The sequence below is a fragment of the Struthio camelus genome, chromosome 5 (genome assembly GCF_040807025.1).
Source record: "Struthio camelus isolate bStrCam1 chromosome 5, bStrCam1.hap1, whole genome shotgun sequence".
NCBI classification, from domain to species: domain Eukaryota; kingdom Metazoa; phylum Chordata; class Aves; order Struthioniformes; family Struthionidae; genus Struthio; species Struthio camelus.
In genome coordinates this window covers 46,483,839-46,501,403 of record NC_090946.1, presented here as the reverse complement: position 1 = coordinate 46,501,403, position 17,565 = coordinate 46,483,839, and the positions used below count along the sequence as shown (strand labels likewise).

Sequence of the window (17,565 nt, the reverse complement as noted above, 5' to 3'; positions counted from 1 at the left end):
GTATGCAGAGAGCGTAACAGGCCCAGTTATATAGCCATGCTTGCACAAGACAAAAATTTTTTTCCAAACATTCCTTATTTATTGAAGCAAGACAGAAACAGGGTAAAAGCTACCCAGACGGCCCTTCTAAAAGCTGCAAAATTTCTCTTGTCAACCATTCACCCAGGCCTCTCTGCTTCTGTTCACTGAGGACATGCAAAATAAAAACTGAGTGAAAAAAGTTCGCATCTCTCTCAGCTTCATTTTTCTTTCTGTCCTTCTTTCCAAGAGGTCACTTGTAACCAGGTCACCCTGCTGCCAAGGCAACAGCCTGCTATGCCACTCACCAAAGATGAGTATCCCTTTCCTTGCGTGTACAAGAAACTCAGAGTGGAAATAAGTGCTTTTTTCCAAAGAGACTTGCTCCCTGCTAATGCCCGCACCAGGCTGGTACCCAGGGGCCTCGTGCCCCCACGTGGGTCTGAAAGGACAGCCACACTTTTTCCTGAAGGCAAGGTGCTGGGTGCCTCTGCTATGCTGACCCAGAGCCTGGCTCTGCACACCTTGTCTGCAGCTAACTTGACTGGTACAATCGAGTATTTGCAAACCAGCCTATCAAAATGGAAGCTCACGCTGTATGAACTGGGGCACTGGCAGTTAAACTGCTGGGTTTTAAATTCCTCATGTTCTGAAAAGCGCTCTAGATTTTTCAATCTAAGCGGATTTTTAAAATCTCAAGTATTTAAAGCGTTAGCGTGCATAGTACTGCCAACGCCAGGCATGAGCAGGATTTTTTTTTCAATTAAACTAATAAAATGTCCTTAAAAATCATAAAATTTTGTTTGAAAAGACTGATTTAAAGTGAAGATCAGGTTTCCAAGCCTTTCAATCAGTAGGTTCCAAACCACTAGACTAGCACAGCTCCTCAGCTACACTAGCGAGCAAGTATCACACCACTAGTAACATTGTTCTTTGCTTTCCCTGGCAAAGCCACTTTCAACCTTTTTTCTTTTTAATTTCCTGTTGCTGTGAACCATATCCCAGAGGGTCTTGGGGGCAATGCTCACCACAGGTTGGCAACACAGCTTCAAACTGTGCCCACCTCACTTTGTTTGAGATTTTCCCCCTCAAAACTTTTCAGAGGGCAATACTATTTCAAAAAAAGTCTGAATCTCTTCATTTTCACAGATAAGTCTGTAAAAAAAAAAAAAAAAGAAAAAAGAAAATCACAGTTGCTATGAAATATATGATAAAAATCACTGAAGTCAGCATCACTGCACGTAGAGCATGCGTCTTCCTCCTCTCCCATTTTCTTCAGTTTTTGGTGTCACTGCCCATCTGACTGGGTGGAGGATACAGCATGGACAAGAGCCCTGGTTGCTGTGACCGCCGGAAAGCCCTGTAGCAACTGAAGGGGTGGGAAGGAGGGTCTCTGAGCAGTTCGCTGCAGAGTGCTCAGGAACCTGAGGCACAGGAGATTGCGCTGGCAGCAGTTTTCAGATTGAGCATCATGTATTGAGCAACCTCACATCTACCTGTGCCAGGAGAGCCTGCCCAGAGCTGCCCTTCATTACCTGAGGCTCTCTCCCCTTCCCATAAGACATTAAGAACACGGGCTTGCAAACTTGTTAGCTCTTTGACCCTTCAACTAAGCATATCACAGCACTATACAAGTAGTTACAGAGTAACCTGATCACTGAACCAAGCTGCTCCCTAATCTTAACGAAGGGAACATCGCTTTGACTGAAGGGCTGAATTAATCACAATCAGGTCCCTAGAGGAGTACCGGGCATACACTATAGCTGTACATGATTTAAAGCTCCTTTATCTAAATGGACTTTTCAACCGTTCTTAACATTTTCCAGGGCGAGTAAGCACTGAGGTCCACCTCAGAAGCTACTGTGAAAAGATGAAAGGAGTGCTCACAATTGCATCATCCGTTAGAACAATACGAGAGGTGGAATGAACAGACCTCCCAGGCAGTATATAGCATTAGTGGAGATATAATTGCAGTGAAAGCAAGGATAAAAATTGCTCCACTCTCTAAAGTGAGTGTCATTTAAAAAAAAATCACAAACCAACAAACAAGAATATACACATAAAAGTTTCATAATACAAAATGGAGCAAAAGTGAGTGAGAACATATCTATCATCAGGTACAACTTAAAAGCATTTGGAGTCAACGGCAGTCAACTGAAGAGACTTCAGCTTCATCAGTAAACTGTGACTGAAAGAAGCCGTCCTCACTTTCCAGTAGTAATTGAATGGCTGAGCAACCTTAAACTGTACTGGGATATCATGAGTCACATTTTGGAACAAACAAGGAAATCCAAAGTAAATGACAAACTTGGATTGAATGCAGGTAAGAGCTTAGTGAAAAAGCACTAACAAATTGAAAAATAACCCATTTTAGGAAACATGACAAAGGAAAAAATAAAAATCCACCCCATGAGGGAAATCAAATACCATATAAACCCCACAAAAACCTACACCAAAACCTCAAATCTTTGCCATTCCTCTCCCTTAGAATGTCATCAAGAGAGTTCATCTAGCACTCTTGTAAGAGAGAGATGGGTAGGAGAAGCCTCTAGAACAAACAGATGCCATGCAAACTTCTCAGATGCAGATTTCTTAAAGCATCTCAGTCCTCTCTCCAGTATCCCCATACTGGGTAGGCAGTATTATTTTAAAGTTTTGACATTATTTGTACCCCTGCCTACTCTTTTAATGTTATTGCATAATTTGCACTCCTGTAAGCTTTTCTACTGCCAACTCAGTCCAGGTCCTGCTACTCTTATCTAAAACATCCATCCTTGCTCTGCCTCAGTCACTTGAGGTATCCAGAATCTTGCTGGGACAGTGTTTTCCAGTGGATTTAGAACACCTGGTGATTTTCCAGTAAGCAAGGCCAGATTCCTATTTTCACTAATGCCACTTTACACCACACTGGCAGGCATATCCCTGTATCTCAAGTGCTGAGCAGAGTGAAACGACATATTCTAAACGAGGAAGAGATACTGCAGGTAACAGTTTTACTGGATGGCTTAACGTTTAGAGACTTTTGCTTTCATCCCATAACTCAGTGCAAAGCACAAGTAACCACTGTCTCACCTTCTCAGCTAACAGCTCTCGAATTTTGCTTGCCTGCAAGCGGAATTTGAAGAGCTGGGACTCCAATGCAAGGCACCGTTTTTGCCAGTCCATACAGCTGCCATTCTCCACTGTGAGTTCTGCCATTGTGAAGCCAATTTATCCAGTTTGGATGTCTTCTGAGGTGCTCTAAAATCCTAGAGAAGGGGAAAAAAATATGTATTTTAGACAGGCAAACTTTTCATCCCTCATGCCCACAGTCTACCCCAGTCCAGTCTTCAGAACTGGTGACATCGTTTCTTTTGCAAGAAGATGTGCCAAATGAAATGGTACTGTCTCAAGTTACTTATATTGCCCTCTGCCAGAGGTTACTATTTTCACTGCTGTCCTAGACACACGGATCATATGACGACCTCCTGTTCAGCAGTGGTACCAAGTCAGGCATGTAAGCTGATCTTGCTAATGGCTAGGGTATGGGTGATTACGTGAAGCGAGTTAAAGTATGCTTGCCCACTTTGCTCCCGTGGTGGACTGTAAGAATGGTGGTATCTAGCTGACGAACAGGGTTAAACCCCAGGGGACAGTGACATCTTTCACTGTTACAGCTACATTTTGAAGAGGATGCTCATCGAGAACGAGCAGCACTGCCGCCACGCAGCTACAATGTGCCCTCTTACAGTCACTCTATTATTAGAGGGAAAATTCCAGTAGAATTGGCTTCCAACAGGGAAGTCTAGAAAGTTTTTGCCCAGCAATAATGGTAAGTTAACACTGGCACTATATTAAAAGCCAAGGATGTTACGGATGAGCATACTCAAGCATTTAAACCTATGAAAGTGAGCAGTTAATGGATAACGATAAATATTCAAATAAACTTCTGCCTTTAGAGTCTGAGTAAATAATTTACTAATGCATCATGCTATATTCTACAAACAGCCTTACTGCCATCCTTACCGCTCTGCTGAGCCTCTACCTATAGACTAGAAACATTTTTACTCCTGCCTCTTCTGTACGGTATGGCTGCAAACTCTCAAAATCACTAAAACCTTTTCAGTGTAGCTCAGGTCATACAACCATTATTAACCAGAGATACCAATGCCTTGTCTCCTACAGGCTGCGTGAACAGGATGTACGAAGTAATAGTTTTCCTAGTCGCTAACTACTTGCCACAGTCAGTCTGTAACATGTTGCACCTGGCCCTTGCTTATAACCAAGAATTCCCTTCTCCATCTGAAAGTCAGCCAGCTCTTGTCCTATTAACTTTCAGAATGGTTTTTCAATGCCCTAATTTTGGGGGGAATGCAGGGCAATGCCCATGCTGCTCAGCACTGGCAGAAGGGTGGGACGGAATGCCTCAGGAGGAGCCTGAGGGGCTCTAGGCTTTGCGAGATACAGCTCTCTCTGAAGCCTTTTGGCAGCAAGAGGATCTGGCTCTCCTAGCCAGGCAGGCAGTGTCCTGGTTTGCCATATTGTAAGATAACAGCTCGTTCCACTTGCTGGCCCCTTCCAGCCCTAATCAGCCCCAAATCTGGTCAGGATTCTGCACATGGACCTTCTCCACCATTTCTGCATATCCAAGGCTGCTGGCATAGGCTCTGCCTACAGACAGGGATAAAAAGAAATCAGAAGAAATAAAGCTACATGATCTGAACCCTAACATGTTGTACTTTTTCCCTCATCCAAGACAGACTTTTCAATTCTGACATTTGTGTCTGAAGCAACATCTCTGCAACACGTTCTACATAGTGGGGAAATCCTCTTTGCTAGTCTGGTTGCACCGAGCACCTAATCCTTCCCAATAGGGCTGTCTGGCAGTCTGCTGACGTACATCTAAGCACAAAACCTGCTGCTATGTGAAAGCAGCTTGGGGGAAAGAGGGGAAAGCTGGCAGGAGAGAACAGATTTGTCTCTTGACTAATATTAAAACTTTCTTGGGCAGAAAGCATCTTTCATCAGGAGGTCATGAGCTAACTGAAGCAGGCAGAACGCATAACGGGACAAGTGTCCTGTATGATAGCAGCACCACTAGCTCAATTCACTTTGCCTTGGACGTATTCAAGCATTGCAGATAATAGGAGGGAGAAAGTCTTTTTCACTGGGAGAACCCCAAAACACATTTAACACTAGATCCCAGAGATCAGGGATGGAAGGGACCTACTAGGTGGAGCTGGGGCAGATATTTCAAAGTTAACTGCACTGAAAAACCTGGAATTTGTTTCCCCCCCCACACACACACTTGCAGTCCTCTTCTATTCCTTTCCACCAAGAACATTTCTGGAACAACTTTGCCAGCAGGAAAGAATCTGAAAGCTATGGATGTTAAGCACACAGTATGGAATTTGCAGAAAGTGCATTCTGAGCTCACATTAGAAATCTGAAGTATTGCGTGCTTCCAGCCAGACTCCAAAATAACACCAATAGACCTTCTTATCCAATAAAAAGACCTAGCTAGAAAGCAAAACACTACAAGATCTTATTTTATAGTTGTTGACTAGGAAGGTGCTCACTGAAGAACGGAGATGCAGACTGCTGAACAAAAAGGCTCCTTGAAAAGCTATTGCACAAAGCAGCACACGCAGAGAATCCACGGAGTGGAAGGTTGCTTGCCACTTCATGTACGGGCTACCAAGAAGAGACTTCCAACTTTTTGTAAACAAATTCCACTTCAGGTTACCTAGGGTAACCTACATACATACAGAGCTGGATGAAAAAAGTTAACAGTTATCGCCGTCTGCAGAGTTTCAAGGCAAAATCCCTGGGGAAGAGAAAATTCAGTTTTTTGGTAGCAGTAGATTTGAGGTGGGAACAGGAGACATGAGGGTGCCAGAGCGGATGGCTGCAATGGGGCGATGAGGTCTGCAGAGAAAGGGAGGAAGGGGAAAGGACGTGATGGGGATTTCAGAGATGCAAGCAGGAAAGTGCCAGTGTGGCTTAAGGGCATGGGGCTCTTTTCCCTCCTTTCCCCCTACTTTGTCAGCAGTAGCAGGCAGGAATTGAGTATTCAGGTGCTGCAGTGCTGCTGCAACAGCTGGTCTCTGTCTCCTCAGAGCAGAGAAAGTTTCAGATACATATCTTTTAAAATTAGCATAAAGTAAAACATGTATGTAATAAAGTTGCCAGTAATCAACTTCAGAAGTTTGTGATCACTCACAAGTTCATAATACCAACCCAATATGTGCAGTCTGGCACCGGCTGCACAGCCCTAAGAAAACAAATTCTTGCTATTAATTCATCAGCTCAACAGAACAGTGACGCCCATACTTATTAGAGGGACTTTTCACCTGCTTACAAGCAAACTGAATGCTTGCTGAACTGGAGGCAAAGTGACAGGCCAAGACTTTGGGGAAAGCAGTGAAATCACTCGGCCTCATTACATTTGCAAAGCGGGAAAGCTTAAGATGTCCCCTCTAGTTGCACCTGCTCTCCAAGACACTTGGCTCTCATGTTTTGCATGCAAGAGACCTGAGCTTCAAGTTACCCTAAATATATATCATATAGAAAACAGAACTAGTAAAGCAGCAATACTCAGAATTCTTTCAAGCCAGCCTTCACCATGTGCGCAGGCACCAAGCTCTTTAACTCGGAACAGAAAGCGTAGAGCTGAATGAATTAGGGACGGATTTCATATCCTTTAGCTACAAAGGTTAGCTGTGAGTTATTTTCTGTTACTGAGCAAAGCAACCTGTATATAATGTTTTCCAGGTAACAATTTGCCCATGTCTCCAACAATTTGTGGAACATAATACCAGGTTAGAAGGTGCGCTTAAGTAAAATGCAGAAATGACAGACTCATGTTCAGTACTGTATCAGTTAAAAAACCATGCAACAGGAATGAAGACTAACATCCTGCACCTATAGCTTTACAAAAATACAGAAGCCATCCTTTTCCACTGCCCATCCCAGCACATCACTGTAATATCTAGTCCTTGCCCAGCATGAAACTAGGATATCTTTGGCCATTCTCCACAACACTGTAGCGTTTTGCTCTAAGATAGTTAGTCCTATCAGGCATTGTCAAGCCAAACAAAGTATGCTAGTCATGAAAGGATTCCACAGCACCACGTTTACTGCTAACTGTTCTGAACATACTACTTCTGCTCTCAAATGCAATTTTTATGACTGTATTTAAAGAGATCAAGATCTTTTAGTATTTATTCATAGATTTTAAGTCCAAAGAGAACATATGATCAGTGAATCCGATTTTCCACACTGCTTACGCCAGAGCAACAGTAATTTATTCAGACAGTCCATGACTTCTAGTTGAACTAAAATAACGAGTGCTGACTAAGAAGTTAAGACTGGAATAAATGTTCTGAATCATTAAGTCTAAGTTTCCTCTCACCGTAGACAACTGCATCACATAATCCCTTTCCTAAGGAACGCAGCCCTTCCCTTGAACTGTGCAGGCATTTTTGCTCCCACTGTTCCTGTTGTCCTAGAACCTCACCCTTCTAATGAGCCCTCTTCTAATTACCAGCATAAAGGTATTCAGAACCAACCTGTACCTGCTCATTCTTGTAAAATATTGCTCTTCAGCTTAACTAGTTTTTTTCCCCCTCCCTCATATTTACCCCTTAATACAGTTATAGAAATCAAAAGCTTTCCTTAAAGATCCCATTTTGCAAGGCTAAGGAAAAGGGACTCTCTTGCTCTGCTTTCATAAGGAAAGCTTGACATTCTCCTTCTGCACCTGTTCCAGCTTCAGTGCACACAGCGTGAGAGTTGGGCTTTCTCTCTCTTACTCCCCTTCACAGACACTGGTGACCAGCTGCATCTGGAACACAGTGTGTAGTCAGTCTCGCCAGCACCTTGCGTGAAGGCATTTGTCCGCTCTTCTCTTCCAGGGAACATATCATCTGATTGCATTTGCCTCTTTTACGACCACATTACCCTGGTGGCCAGCATTTACAGACAAGCCTATCCTGCTGGAGCAGAGGAATCTGTGCAAGCTTCCTCCTTACAAACACCAGACATGGGAGCCCAGGGGACCCTTACAACGATGCTGGAACAGCTTAATCAAGGACAGGTCTGTGCCAGACCTCCACAAGATCAAGAATCTCCATAGCACAGTCCATCGCAAAATTTAACAGGCCCATGCTTATTCTATGACTGATTAGTCTATCCAGATCTTTTCCTCCTTTGCTGTTTCTAAACAGTTACGTCCCATGTTTTGTGCACATTTTGTTATTAGTGTTAACATGTGTTATCTTTTGTTTTGTGATGTTAGAGCTTATTCCATCTTTACTAATCCCCAGAGACATTCAACTCTTCCACTAAAACACCCACCTTCCTTTATTTTCATGAGACCTCTCACTTCTGTAACCAACAAACTCCTGTCTTTTGTACTCCAGTCATTAACAAAACCATTAAGTTCCATCTACAGGACAGGGGTTTATGGAGCTTCGAACAGCCCCCCTTTAGCAACACGTTGTTACGCTCTCTTTTGTCATTTCTTTGCCCACTTTGTAATTTGTTTAATTAATCCCCCCTCCTCCAGTTCAGCTCATAACTTTTCAGTTAAGCTAATAACTTCCCCATGTGTCTTAGCAAATGGTCTCTGTAGGCCAGAGATTAGATCTACAGTTTTTCCTTTATCTAGCAAAACCTTACCAGAGAAAGACATTGTATCAGTCTGAAAGTCTCTCGTATTTCACACTTAACTTTACATCTTAAGTAACAGCTTTCTTTCAAATTTACTCTAAATTTTCATCTGTTGCTAAATGCATCATTTCCTCTCCCCCACTCCCTCTTCTCCTAGACATGTTTTATGAATTACAATATCAACTTTAAACTGTCAGACTGACTTTAAATCCTTGCTACTGGATTTGCCATTTCATATGCCATTTTTTTCTTAATTCTTAACCATCTTAATCCACTAAGTTCTTTTACTTTTGTTTTCCTCAAACACGGTACTTTTCACATGAGCTAAAGAATTTATATGGTTATAGAGTTCGACAGTTCACTTTTTTCTCCTTTGGTCAAGGGCAACATTTTTGCATTCAGAACTCAGAAAATAGGAAGCAGTCACAGGAAAGGTTAGATTTTCAAAGCTTGATTGTTAAATGTATACAGGAACCTCTTCAAGAGCTGCTTAATTTTCAGAGCCTTAAGTATCAAACCGTTTCCAGTGAAGATAATGGCAGCTGCTGAGCACTCAGAAATTAGGGAGGAAAAATGACTGAACCGGCTGCTAAAGACAGACACAAGACTCCCAGATTCGACTATATCTGTAAGTTTTGATTAACATTGGAGACAACTCTGACAACAAATGTTACATACAGAAGAAATATGAATATATTTACTTGGAGCACCTGCATCTTATTGTAATTCTGGTGAAGCTAAAATCTATGCCAGAACATCATGGCTATTTTTGTCTTTAGACCAGAATCAACTGATGTCCCAGACGTCAACGGATCCAGAGCAGAACTCAGAACACTTCAAAAACTGCATATTTCGCCTGAAAAGCCTTCCGAGCATGAAAGGTAATTAAAAACCATGAAGGCTTTCAGGTACAGATATGTGTGCGTGCAGACTGTTTGCAGTTGCGTTCACGCACTGCAAGAAAGGTAGAGGAGCGAAGCCATGATTCCACGTTTCAAGTGTAAATGTCTCCACAGCTAAGGAATCTGTTTACACCGACTGTTCCAGGGGATTCGGTCAGGGCAGAAGGAGCGTGGTTCTTGGCACCTGCCAGGAAAACGCACCAGACCCTGCCTGAACACCAGGGCTGATCTTGCTCTTTGTGCCAGCATCTTAATTAAAAAAAAAACAAAAACCACCACATCACAGTGGAAACGTGACAAAAGTAGCACAGGAAGGCAGAGGAATTTCAGCACGTTGCTGCTTCAGCCTCGCTCTCTACGGGAGACGGTCGAGGCTCAGTGTGAAAACCCCCGTACCGTTAATCAACTCCCTGCCCCCCCGTCACCTCATTTCCCACTCCACAACCTGTTTCATCCCCCGGCTTTTCACCCCCCTACGGCCTCTGGGACAGTTCAGCCACCGAGTCGCCTCCCATTTGCGAGTGCGGCTCAGGATGCGCCAGGGCGAGGAGAAAAAGCAACGCGACGAGCTGCGGAAGGGGCTCGGGGAAAAAGAAAACTCGCCCTGTGCCTCAGCGCCGGTGGCAGGAGCAGAAGGGCGCTGGGAGGCCGGAGGAGCCCTCGCAGGCTCAGTCCTCGGAGGACGCGCCCCGCACACCTACAGGCTCATCAGGGAGACGGAAGCAGCCGCAGGGCTCACAGGTGTTTGCCGCGTTTGTGGCCCGGAGCAGCCCGGTGCCGCCCTTCCTCCCGCCACCTGCCGCCTCCTCCTCCTCCTGCCGCCGCAGAGGCCGAGGGCTCCGACCCGCAGGCAAACCTACTCGGCTCTAAGCCGCAAGGAACGGCTTAAACTAGGCAGCCCTCCGCACCCCGGCTCCCGGAGCCGCCGGCTGGCTCCTCCGCCCCCTCACCTTGGCCCGGCGCCGCGGGGGCCGGGGGCACCGGCACAGCGCTGACCGGAGGAGGCGGGAGGCTCCGGGCCGGGCGGCGGCGGCTGCCGGGCAGGTGCCCTGCGCGGCTTCTGTCCCATTCAGCACTTTCCCATTCTCGCTCTGTTTTCCTCAGAGCGGGAGAGCCCGGCTCAAATATCAGAGCCGGCCCCCCCCCCCCCCCCCAAAGAGAGCGCAGGAACTGACATCACCCGCCCCGGGCTTTTAACCCCTTCTGGGGCTGGGCGGCGGCCCGCGGCCAGGGAGCCGCAGCCACGCTCTACACGTCCCTCTCCCTGCCGCTCTGCTCCTCTCGGGGACTTGCACTGAGCTTGGGCGGGGGGGGGGGGTGTGGAGAAGGGACCAGCTGTCCGTGGGGTACCCCACCGCAGGCTCCCCGAGGAGCCTTGACCACCTTCCCTGCCCCCTCCTTGCCCCACAGCCCCTCGTTTGGGGCAGCCATCTTGTTCTGCCAGGGGCTGCCGGCCTCCAGCCCTCCTCGTCTGGGAGCCTTCGCAGCCGTCTCTTGCCCTGCAGGCGCTCCTTCCCCAACCGTCCCCAGCCCTGAGGTGCGGCGGTGTCTTCTGCTGATAAAGAGCGAGCCACCGCACCTCTGGGAGCAGCCAGGCAGGCGTCGGCCCTCACCCCTCAGCACCACACCGCCCTCAGCGCCATGGCACCCTCGCCACCTGCCCCAGCCCTGCGGGGTCGCGAAGCACCGGCAGCGGCACCCTGCCTGAGGTGTGGGCAGCCTGCGGCACGGCTCGGGGCCTGGAAAGAGATGACAAAATGAAGGCTCTCCTGACTGGAGGACACTCTCTTTCCACATGTACTTGGGCCACGTCTCACACAAAAATGGCCCAGCCGTGCAGGTTTGGGGTTGCAAGCGTTCCTAATGATAGCTGTGCCAGCATAATAAATATTTCGTTCAGGGATAAGGCCACCTCTTACTGAACTACTTTACATGTAGCTTTCCCTTATATGAATATATATTGACTTACATGAATATATATTGACAGTGTTACTCAAAACAGAGCGGGCAGAGAAGCAGGTGTACGTACAGAGCCACGTGCTGCCTGCTGCTGCCCTCTGCTGCAGGCAGTTCCCTGCCGCCCTGCCTGGGCCCTCAGGCTGACGGAGCCCGCACTTTATTTCTTAATATTGAGCAGAACATGGAAACGAAATGAGCCACACCAAAGCTCCAGAAACAAGCACCCCCCAGGGCTTTGTGCCTTAGACCTGTGCATTGCAAAGGGAAAGGCAATTAATTCTGATTCCCATTTAGCAACCTCTAGCTACTTATTCCATCACCAGGTATAGTATTACTTCCATCAGAGACACTTAAAAATTGCTCTATAACGTTCTCCTCTGTAGGCATAACTGCAGTCATGCTGACATGTATCACTCTGGCGGGCCTGCACGTGCCTTTGATATGGCCTGCTTTGCAGCCACAGGGTGAAACATAGTCTTTGTCTCCAGTAGAAAGTGGATGTGGCTTGTTGGGTAAGGGCTGCACCAAAAAGATACTGAGTGATTATGAGACAGCCACAAACACCCTGAAGCCATGCTTTGGCTGTTGTTGAGACTACCTGCGCACAAGAGGGCAGTCTGAAATAAACAGGTTTGCAACAATCTGCGGAATAATCAGGGAGAAGAGCAGACCAAAATTATCTCTTAGTACTATAAGCAACACTATTCACTAGTCGCATTTAAACAAGGTCTTAAATGTGGTTATCTGGCTCACAGATATCACCTGGTCCAAGTTCTGCTGTTTAATAAACTTTTGCTGTAAATGCTTTCCTCACATTGATAGTGTGCTTTCACTGGTGTCTCAGCAGAGAAACAATGGGTTGCAAATCACTTACTATCCGTGAATAAAAAGGCTGATGTGATTAAGTGAGTGCAATACGGAAATATAGCTAAAAACATGAACTCAAGATTTTGACATTGGAGTGACTGAAGGCAAAACTCTCAAATCCATACCTCATTATCCAAACAAACAGTCAGATTTCCAAAGATTCTGTGGACCTTGCCGTTCCTTAGAGGATGTTTAGCTTTTGATTTCTCATCCATTTCCAGTTTCATGGGATTTTGACTGAATGAAGCTGCCTGTTCTTTTCTAGCTAAAAGACAAAGCATGCATTACTGAGCTGGTTCAGGCAGAGAGCAGGATGGCACTGCACAGAGATGGCCAGGGAGCCAAGCAGAGACAAAGAACTGAAAAGAAACAAGCATTGGTAAGGATCTCTCCCATTTGGCCAGCTGAGTAGGGACAGACAGGAATAGAGGCAGAGATGGAGCTAGCTGTGGTGACACTCTCACCCAAAGAGATTTCTCCAGCAGTTCCCAATAGAAGGGACTCCAATCACCTGCAATCTTTATGTTGTGTATGTATCTGTATTAATCGTTACTGCAAACGATCAAGGAATTGTAATAAATAACCAGCACCAACATGATTTTGGGAGCCCACTCCCTGTAGGGATTTCAGCAGGGCAAAAGGGAGCTTCATGCTTCCTAAGTCCCCTCCTGACCTGAGGCTGGCCACAGACAAAACAGGAAAAGGAGCTATTCTCTTCATGCTCCCCATCCTCTTCCTGACTCCTTTGAGGCACAGCATGCAACCACAGCGTTCCTTAATCTGATTTTTCTGAGGTGTTTTTATTCTTCCTTTAAAGCCCACTGGTCAAATTCTCTCATTTGTACCAGCAAAGCTAACAGGATTGTATCACTAACTGAAATGTCAGTCTGGCCTTGTGTTTTTCCCAGGCAATGAAGCTTGACTGCCAGGACATTCCTCAGCCATTGAACTTTGTACAAAGCACCTCCCCAGAATTGCCTGCGCACACCTTGCTTTAACCCCTGGAGTGCCAGAACCACATCAGCACTTACAGAACTCTGTGCTGCCATCTCTCTCATGCAGATATCCTACAAAGCTGTGCCGTCTTATGCCCACTGTCACTCCTGTTGAACTATTTAACAAAATTATTACCTAAAAATTATTAATTAAAAACATGGTTTCTATTAAATAACGCAAATGGAAAAATATTTTTGACTTCAGAGAGAGGAGGCTATAAGAACAGTCAGTATCTCACAATTCCCAAGTGTCTTCCCTTGGCAGTTATCTTTAATATGTCTGCTCAAGCACTCCATGTCAGGCCTTCACAATTTGCAGACAAATCATTCAGCAAAAAATAAAATTTACTGTAAACAGCAAATAACTTATTGACAAAACAAACTCTCTGGCAGATTCAAGAGACCTCACTTGGCATTTTTAGACTATCATTATCACAACACAAGCACAGTGTGCTTTGCTGAGAGCACCATATGCAAGATAACTAAGTAGAAGGACAAAAAGATACAAGAGAACAAGGTGTTGGAAGATGACAGCAGAAAAAACAATCTCTAGTAAGCAAAGTTGTCACAGTCCTGCAGGTGTAAGAGAGCATTACATTCCAGACACAGCACTGCTGAAAACTTACCAAAGGGGCAAAGATACCAGCCAGACCAAGTCCACATGTGAAAGCCCTCCTGGAGGCTCAGTCCTACATGGGAAAAAGCTTGCACAGAAACAAGGCAGTGCCTTGAAACACCTGTTTGAGGAACCTGTCTCTCTCCATAGGGAACACAGGCTTCAAATCATAGTCCTATGAATTCCACCTACGTTAGAGGCTTAAAGAAGTTGAAAATAGCCTTTGTGCTTGTTCCTTTAGTCTATTTCTCATGGGCTCAGTGTGCTGACAAAAGCAACCCAGACCTGCAAAGCTCTGCCCTCCTCTTCTAATGAGCAATGACAAGTTAACACAGCAGAAAATAGAGATTGGCAGCTGTGGATCACCTTGCTGCATAAAGCACTTGCTTGTGGGAGGACCCAGTGGGAGGGTCAGGAAGCCATTGCACTCTGGTGCTTTATCAGCAGCAGCTGGCTATGACAACGGGTTTTGATTGTGTTATGGTCATCTAGTCACACTTCACACACAGGACATAAAGGCACTCTTGTGCACTATTCAAGTGAAAACTTACACTTGAGCAAGAGCATGCATTTTGCGTGCAGTCTTGACTGGTAGGTAGCAAAACAACGGAGAAGTCCCATTGTCCTTAGGGAGTCATCCCAGGGGATGACCCCATCTCCAGTGTTATTCTCAGTATTAATAGTTCATGCCTTGCTTCATCTCTGAAATTCTCAAGTTTCAGCCTCCAAGTATCAGATCTCATTAGGTCTTTTTCTGCTAGATTAAGAAGCCATCAACTATCACTTAAGTATTTTGTGACAAAAACTTAACTTTCCTTTGTATAAAATACACAGATGGAACATCTCTCACAATACAGTGCTTTTATCTTTCTCATAGGCTTATTTAGATCATAGATTAGATGACTGAAACTTAAAAAGTGTATGTGGGGTTATTATCAGCATGCCAGCATGTTATCAGTGTGCGCATATCAAACTCCCGTTGCAGAGAGGTGAAGAAAGGAGGACAGCATGTGGGAGTCTTCAGGCTGAGGAGGAGGAAAACAGTCCTTGCAAGCATATTTGTTTTGTGTGGTCTTTCTGTGTCTGGTATTGGCTGGTATGCAGCACATAAGGTTCTCACATACCGCAGTGCTCTTTGACTCTTTCTCTGAGTCCATAGACGATAGTGGTAAACGCTGTGCAAGTGATGCCACGCATGATGTATCTCACAGGAAAAATGTATCAAGCCCAGATGCTGCAACTAAGCAGACACAGATGGCTCAATAGCACTTGCAAAACCAAATGTTGCTGCCCCAAGCATGAGGGGCTTGGCTGCTCCTGACAAGGAAAAGGAGGTATAGAAAGAGGGGAAGGAAGTTGGGACAGAGAAGATACTGGGAGGAAGCAGGGAAAGCCCTGGAGAGTTGGACCTCCTGCTCTCGCAACCCCAGTGATGAGGATGGCCACAGTTCTGCTGCTGCAAAGAGGGATGCTTTCTCTGCAGTTGCCACCTTTCTATATCCCTCAACCCCTCCTTGAACAGCAGCAGCAGGTCTGGCTTTCCAAGAGTGTAGCCTAGGCAAAGTTGGCAGCAGGCTATGGTCATTTTGCTTCCCCAGGTTTCCTGGGAAATGCCAGGCAAATGCCTATTTACAGAGCTGGTTCTGGAAGCACAGAAGCACAAAAAGCTGCACCAGGAAAAGAGACTCAAACCATGTGGGGAGCAGGTTACATATTATAGATTACTGGTTTGAATTCAAGTCAAATGATGGAAATAAAAGACTGCTGCCCTCTCACAAGCAGCATCAGGGACAGCTATGTAGACAGAGTGATTACCTTAGCCCAGTCCTTAAACATCAGCTCTTTGCTGATCCATATACTTGGAGTGGGCACTAAGGAGGCTGTAATGTGTGCTGCAGATCACCAGCCATGGTGATTATAGGCCTCCATTACTGCTATGGCTGATCATAGTTCTGCATCAACCCATCACTGCAAACAGCTTCTCAGCAAAGAGACTCAGAGAAGAGGGGATCATGGGGAATGAACTCATCTCTGAACCCCACTAGAGCTGTGAAGAGAGTTGTTGCTAGATGGGAGAGGTTTGGGTAGGCCAGGAAAAGGGTTATCTTTGTCCCTGCCTTAGCCCTACAGCAGAGCTGGGAGAAATTGCATTTCTGGAGCTGTTAAACTGGTATTTTCAGTGAAGAGGAAAGTAGGTCCTGGCTTGCCCTCTATGCACTTTCTGGTTTGAGAACTTCAACACCAGCACCTGGGGCAGCTCTGCGCTCAGAGCTGGAGGGGCTGCTGGAAACACCATGCTGTGATGGAGGATCCTCATCTAGAGAGGCCTGTCTGTCCGCAACCTACTGGTACAGTCTGTACTGGCTGGCAGCGGGAGAGAGAAGACACTCTAGTAAGAGATGGAGCTAGTCTGTGGGAAGGGTTTTGGCTGCCTTCCCAGTCTTGCACTGAAGTCAGGCATACAGCTGGCAGATGTCAGGATGGGGTGTGGAGAAGAACATGACTCCTCACTGTAGGACTCCTACTCGCGACCTCCTTTGCTGGAAACAGCAGGGTGAGGTGTCTTAGATGGGAGTGCAGAAGGGAGGCTAGGTTAGCTGGAGAGGTTTTTGGCTCCTTTCCTGGTCTCACACTAGAGCCAGGCACACAACTCCCAGATGTTTGGGATCTCTGCTCTGGGATCTTTCAGGCTTGTCAAGGCATTGCATGAAGGGAGGAATTATCTCACTCCTGCATGGGGCGTGGATATGCTAAAAGCCCCCATGGAAATCCCCCCACCTGCTTCTCCCAGGAGGGGTCACCTGCGGGTGAACAGCCTTGGAGAGGGCTCCGACTTTCCCTGAGCGAGAGCTCCAAAACGCTGTTAGAGCAGCAGTTCCTGGGCCTCCCTGGCATGACACTGAACCTGCCAGTTTCCATGGTGACCCATAAAAGGAGCAGAAAAGCACAGATCTTTTTTGGAAGAAAAAAAAAATGGCATGTGATACTACCTGTGGTTGGGGAGCAGGGGAAGACCCTGCTCTTATGCTGATAACTGAATCCTAGGGTCAGTCATGGGCTGAGCATTGCACCCCAAGTTGAAAAGGAAAGCTTTGTGGTACTGTTCCCAAAGGGCTAATAGCAGCTAAAAGCAGTAAATCATGCTTATAGGTGTTCCTAGCTGCCATGGATATGTTCAAATGACATTGCTAATCGGTTTTAATTGGCAGCACTGGCAAATGCTATCAGCAGGTAGCTTAAAGCAGGCAGTGCCAGGCAGTTCTTTGAACGGATGGGGTTAGTAGGAAGTGCTAATGGTGACCCCAGCGCGGGCGGCCATGTGCCCCGGCAGGCAAACGTGCACACAGGTACGACACACAGAAAGAACATGCACGCTGGCCCTCTCTTCTGTCACATCTGAAAGCACACGGGCAAAATATTCATGGGCAAGGAACAAATTCACAGGCTTTCCAGCACAGTATCCATTTCCCTGCGATTTCACCCACTGCCCTAAAGGTCTCACCCTACCCTCCTCTCTGTTACAAAAGCAGCAGGCACCACTCGACGCACACGTCCC

General features: G+C 46.2%; 1 protein-coding gene across 4 annotated transcripts in view; it reads right to left on the bottom strand.

Moving 5' to 3' along the window:
* Positions 1-12,623, bottom strand: part of PLEKHH1 (pleckstrin homology, MyTH4 and FERM domain containing H1) — a 57,584-nt gene extending 44,961 nt beyond the window's left edge. For 3 of the 4 annotated variants that reach the window (XR_011141531.1, XM_068946216.1, XM_068946218.1), the window contains exons 1-2: positions 10,523-10,741; positions 3,091-3,266 (exon numbers count right to left, since the gene is read on the bottom strand). Coding sequence is in view for 3 of the 4 variants with exons in the window: in XM_068946216.1 (XP_068802317.1) it covers positions 3,091-3,216 (126 nt within the window). In the remaining variant the exon portion in view is untranslated. Of the gene's footprint in view, positions 1-3,090; positions 3,267-10,522; positions 10,742-12,523 lie in introns of those variants that run through there. The other variant, XM_068946217.1, reaches the window with a different exon arrangement.
* Positions 12,624-17,565: the final 4,942 nt, after the last annotated feature.